General features: G+C 56.2%; 1 protein-coding gene across 1 annotated transcript in view; it reads right to left on the reverse strand.

The window, feature by feature from the left end:
• The window catches only part of PALD1 (phosphatase domain containing paladin 1), a 45,020-nt gene that overhangs the window by 38,488 nt on the left and 1,406 nt on the right, over positions 1-5,126 (reverse strand). Inside the window, exons 2-5 of the mRNA XM_027767733.1 lie at positions 3,922-4,024; positions 2,066-2,245; positions 1,021-1,185; positions 58-218 (exon numbers count right to left, since the gene is read on the reverse strand). Of these exons, the coding sequence (XP_027623534.1) occupies positions 58-218; positions 1,021-1,185; positions 2,066-2,245; positions 3,922-4,024 (609 nt within the window). The remainder of the gene's footprint in view (positions 1-57; positions 219-1,020; positions 1,186-2,065; positions 2,246-3,921; positions 4,025-5,126) is intronic.

Here is a 5,126-nt window from a genome sequence, read left to right on the forward strand (position 1 = left end):
AGCGGGAGAGCAGGCCCAGAGCAAGCTGGGGCCAGCGCAGGAAGCCCAGCCGCATACCTGTAGGCAGGCTGCAGGAACAGCGGCCGCTTATACACTTCCTCAGTCACGTGCACGTCATCCTCACCCCGGACGGCCACGACGCGGGGCTCCTCCCGCAGGTCCTCGGTGTTGTGGTACACATAGTAGGTGTTCTCACTCAGCTGGGCAAAGTCGTGTATCTGGGGGTGAGGGGGTGGGGTCAGTGGGCCATGATCTGACTTCTAGGTCCCTCCCTGACCATCCTGGGTGAGCGCAGGAGTGACCGGGCCACATGGAGGCTACCGACAGGCTTCTGTCCATCCAGGAGGGAACTCTGGTCAGAATCGCTCTAGACCCAGTCCTGAGAGACCAGCACTGGCCACTGGCCTGAAGGCCGCACCTACACATGGACTCGCCCAGCGGGCAGCAGGAGCACCAGGCCGGGGTGAGGCCTAGTCAGCTGGAGCTGAGCAGAAAGGAGCAGAGGGCACAGGAGGCCTGAGGGGGGAGAGCAGACAGTCACTAGCCACGCTCGGTTCCTGCCTGTGGGCCTCTGGAGACTCTGTGACCCCCGTACTCTACTGACACACCTCAATGCTCTGCCAACAGCCTCAGAGACCTTGACAGGCTCCTGTGGTGTGAAGGGAAGGAAGAGGAAGAGGTGCCTCACTTGGCCTCCCAGCTCACGGGGCTGAACTCCAGCTCTGGCCTCCTGCTTGGCTCTGTCCGTGCGGCAGAGCCCTCTCTCAGGAAGTGCTGAGCATGGAGTAAAGCAGGTGGAAAAGCGGCAGAGCAGAGACAGAACAGGAAGTCCAGGAGTCAGCCTTGCAGCCAGCTGCCCACCCAGCAGGACACTGAAGTTGGGGAGAGGGGGCTGGCGAGAACCAGATGGGGGGCTGTCTGCACAAGAAGCACCTCTACAAAGCAGGCATGACTAGGGTCTCAGCTTGGCCGCCTGAGATTCGCTAGGAGGACAGCTCCCCCCACAGGCGTGACCCTCACCTCTTTCCGGATGGCCAGCTCTAGACTATCTGCCTGGACCCCGGACCCCGGGCTGTGGAGGTTCTCCTGGAGATTCTGCTTGTCCCTGGGTGTGTAGGACACGAAGTCCTCGTCGGCACGCAGGAACAGCACGGGCTCCTCCCGCACACAGAAGATGATGCACTCCTGCCAGAGGCCACAGAGGAAGGAGCCGTCAGCACCACCCAACAAGGGCACTCCCACAGGCCCCACCTCAGGGCCTTGCCCAGCCATTCTCTCTCCTCAGGACCCAGCACCCTACCCTGCCCCCACCCCAATCCTACCTAAGAAGCAAAGTTCAGACCACATGCCACCTCCCGACCCTCCCGGTCACACTGAGCCCACCCTCCACTCAGGGCCAAGCATCCCGGATCTGTCTTTCCTGGTGGTCACGCCCGAGCTGTGTTACACTGTCCATGAGGGCACCTTTTCTCCCTTAATGGGCTGGAAGTTCCCTGAAGGCAAAATCCCACCATAATCAAGTTTATACGCCCGCAATTCCCAGCACAGAGCCCTGGGTAAACATCGGCTGAAGAAGTGGATGCACGTCACCATGCCATCACTCATCCACGGAGCACACTCAGGCAGCGGGAGGTGTGTGGGCAGACTCCACCCTCAAGGAATGCGTGCTCAGGCTGAGATACGGGGCCTGCGCCTAGCCTCCACCACCACCTCATCCTGGTTCACTCAAGGCTCCTCCGCTTTCACCCCAGGTCAATTTAGACTCCCGCTGCCTCCGGGAAGCCTGCAATTACAGCAGACACTTGGTCCGTGTGGGGACACACAAAACCCCACTTCCTATCAGGCAGGTAAGGGAAGCTGTGGCAAGCAGGCCTTCAGAGTCCACTGCCTGGGTCTGGGGTCTGGGTTTAAGGGCTGTGTGACCACACAGGACAATGTAATAATGTACGCTCACCACAATGTCCCATCCATGCTGAGCAAAATGGCCACCCTGGCAGGCCTGCCCCTCCTTGAGGCCTGTTCCCCAGAATGGATGGTCGGCCCCTGCCGGAAAGCGCATCCTTACCTTATGTCCATCCTTCTGGAGTTTCTGCAGAACCTGCCTGAACCCTGCAAGGCTGGGCTGTCCCATGCCGAACACGGTGAGCCCGCCCCGTGCCTGGCGGAAGTTAGGGGCCCCACAGCTCCCCAGGGTGCCCAGCAAGTCCATCTTCTCAGTAACATCACGCACCAGGAAGTAGCGGCCCTGGCGGGGAAAACCACAAGGGTCACTCAGATGACCCAGAAGCATCTTCTACAGGCAGGGGACAGGACACGGGGAAATGAGGCATGAAGGGCACACAGGCCTGCTCTCAAGTTGCCTGCAGGCTCATGGGCAAAATAGACAAAACACATGATCCGAAGAAAGGTACCGAAGTGCAAGAAGAAGAAAGACAACTCCTGAGGGGGAACCGGAGAAGGCTTCATGCATGCAGTGGCATCTGAGCCAGGCCTTGAAGAAAAAGCAGGAAGAGGCACTCCAGGAGCAGAGCTGACTCTCGCCCCCAGAGAGCGTGCATGGAGAAAAGGTCTGAGTGGGGAGGTGTAGCTGGGGTAGCAGGAACCAAACAGAGGTCAACTGTGCCAACCCTTGCTAGGGCCCAGCCAGTTCCGAAGATAGATGGGTCCCCATCCTGCCCAGACTGGGAAGAACAGACGCAACGACTGCAGAGGAAAGAGGAGAGTACTGCCTACCCAGCCAAGTGAGAACAGAGAGAACCAGAAAGGCTCATCCCCAGGGACAAGGAAACCCAGGGTCCTTCCCCCCGCTCCCCCTGCCTCCAGCAGAACCCACACCCACACTGCCTGACAGAGAGGAAGTGGGCCTAGTACTCCCACAGATGAGCCAGAAATCCCCTCTTCCTTCAGCAAGCACAGTTTAATCACAATCATTCATTCATTCATTCACCGAATATTTACTCAGCACCTACGCTGCTTCCAAACGCTGCTCTAAGCCCTGGCACCACAGCAGTGAGCAACAGATTGAAAGTACCGGCCCTTGGAGCCAGGCAGGCACAGCAAAACGCGACATTCTGCGAGGCTGACCCACACAGAGGGCTGCCGGCTCACGTCCATTGAGCTCCCTGAGCACCGGTGTGCGTGTGCCCCTGATCCCCGGCTGGCTGAAGGCTCGGGGTGGACTGCGGCATCAGGACCCTGCTGGGGGTGCTGACTCGGTCTCTCTGTCTCTCCCACTCAGGCAAGTAAATAAAGTAACCTTAAAAAATGCCAGCCCTCATGGACTTTACTGTCTAGGAGATATGTAAAGCAAAACAAGAAAAAGCTAAGTCAGAGGAGTTCTGGCAAGGGCACATGCACTTGCCAAACAGAGAGAGGGAGAGGGAGAGGGAGAAAGCATCCCCCAGTAGGGCGTGGTCAAGCCTCAATCCCACTGTCCTCTATTTCTCCAATCTGCTGGGATTTGGGAAATGCACACACGTGCACTCAGTGTTTTCAAGTTGCCGGAGCTGGGATTCAAATCGCAGAGTCAGCCATATGGGACCTGGCTCCCTTAACTAGTATGCTGGCCCATTCTGAAACTTCGAAAGAGAACAAGGTGGAGACTCCTAGTCTGGGAGAGAGCAGAGGCTGGGGGTCCCTGGACCTTCATGCACCCAGCTCTGTTCCCCTAGTGCCCTGAGGGAAGAGGCGCAGGCAGGACAAGGACAGGATGACAGAGAGCAGGAAGCAGAGGTCCCAAGAAGCCAGGACAAAGACCCCAGAGAGTATAGTGGAAAGTAATGCTGCCCTGGCCTTTAAGAAGAGCTGAGGCTATAGAGCTGAGAGAGAAGAAGAAAAAGGAGGGAGATGAGGGAGGGAATTGTGAGGAAAAAGAACAGGGTGTGGGGCAAGGAGAAGCTGGAGGGCAGAGCCTGCACTCACCTGCACCAGGTAGTGCTGAGGGCTGACGTCCGAGAGCCGGCCCAGAGTGTAATGGGCCTTGAGCAGTTCATCATGGATCTGGAACTCCTCCTTGCAGTTGTACCTGCCAGGGACCAAATGGAACTTCCATGGTCGGGGTCCTCTCCAACCTCGCTAGAGCCCACAGCAGGGCCCCCCATCCCTGCCCACACAACTACCCATGTGTGGCCTGCTGTCCCCCGTACCCACTTTCCCCTTCTTCTTCAGCAATAGCAACCCGGAATTGTGACTGGAGACGACTATCCAGCTGAAAACTACATTTCCCAGCATCCCTTACAGCCAGCTACGGTCATGTGATTATGTTCTGGCCAGTGAGATGCGAGGAAAAGGGTCATATGCAAATTCTGGGTCATTCTCAAAGGAAGGTGACTTTTGTTTTGTCCTCTCTCCTTCCTGGCTAAAATCCAGAAGCGATGGCAGAAGTAGAACATCCATCTTAGAACACAAGATGGAAGCCAAATGTTGATTATGGTGGGACAAGAAGAGAGAAGCCTGGATGGATATGGGGCAGCCACACCAGCCTGGATCACCTCCTGGACTTTCATGCTAAAGAGCAGCTTCCACCTTCATTAAGGCATCCCCTCTGGGGGTTAGCGTGTTGCAGTGACCTAAGCTGTACACTGATTAAGGCTTTGTCACTGGATGGTTCCGCCATCACATTGTGTCAAAAATAATTCCTACACTGCCAATGAATTCCACCACCCCGTGTGGTGACCCTGACGCCTGGGCTAAAGCCCAACTCCATCGCTTGGTAACTCCATAGTTCTCTATCAGTAGCTCAGTCTCCAGGACTTCTGGAGACTTACCTATGCTAAGGAATATTAAGTGTCAGCCTCATGCCTGGTGACAGTAAACGTTCACTGATGTAATTATTGCTACTACTAGTAGGTAGACGTCTACACAAGTGATCTCAAACAAGACTCACGGGCAATGATAGAGTCTAACCAGGCGAAGGTCCTGACGCTCAAGTAAGACTTACTGTGCATCTGAGACATAAAGTTAGGATGCCCACGGTAACCATGAACAAGACACACCTCCCAGAGTTCATGATCTGATGCTGGGTCCTCCTTGCAAAAGAACTGCCTTTGAGAGGCAGGGGTGGAATGGAGGTGAGGAGCACTGGACAAGGAGACTTCACATCGAGTTTCCTTATATGACCTCTTTCC

Source organism: Tupaia chinensis, unplaced genomic scaffold (assembly GCF_000334495.1).
Source record: "Tupaia chinensis unplaced genomic scaffold, TupChi_1.0 Scaffold000072_1, whole genome shotgun sequence".
Taxonomy (NCBI): Eukaryota; Metazoa; Chordata; class Mammalia; order Scandentia; family Tupaiidae; genus Tupaia; species Tupaia belangeri.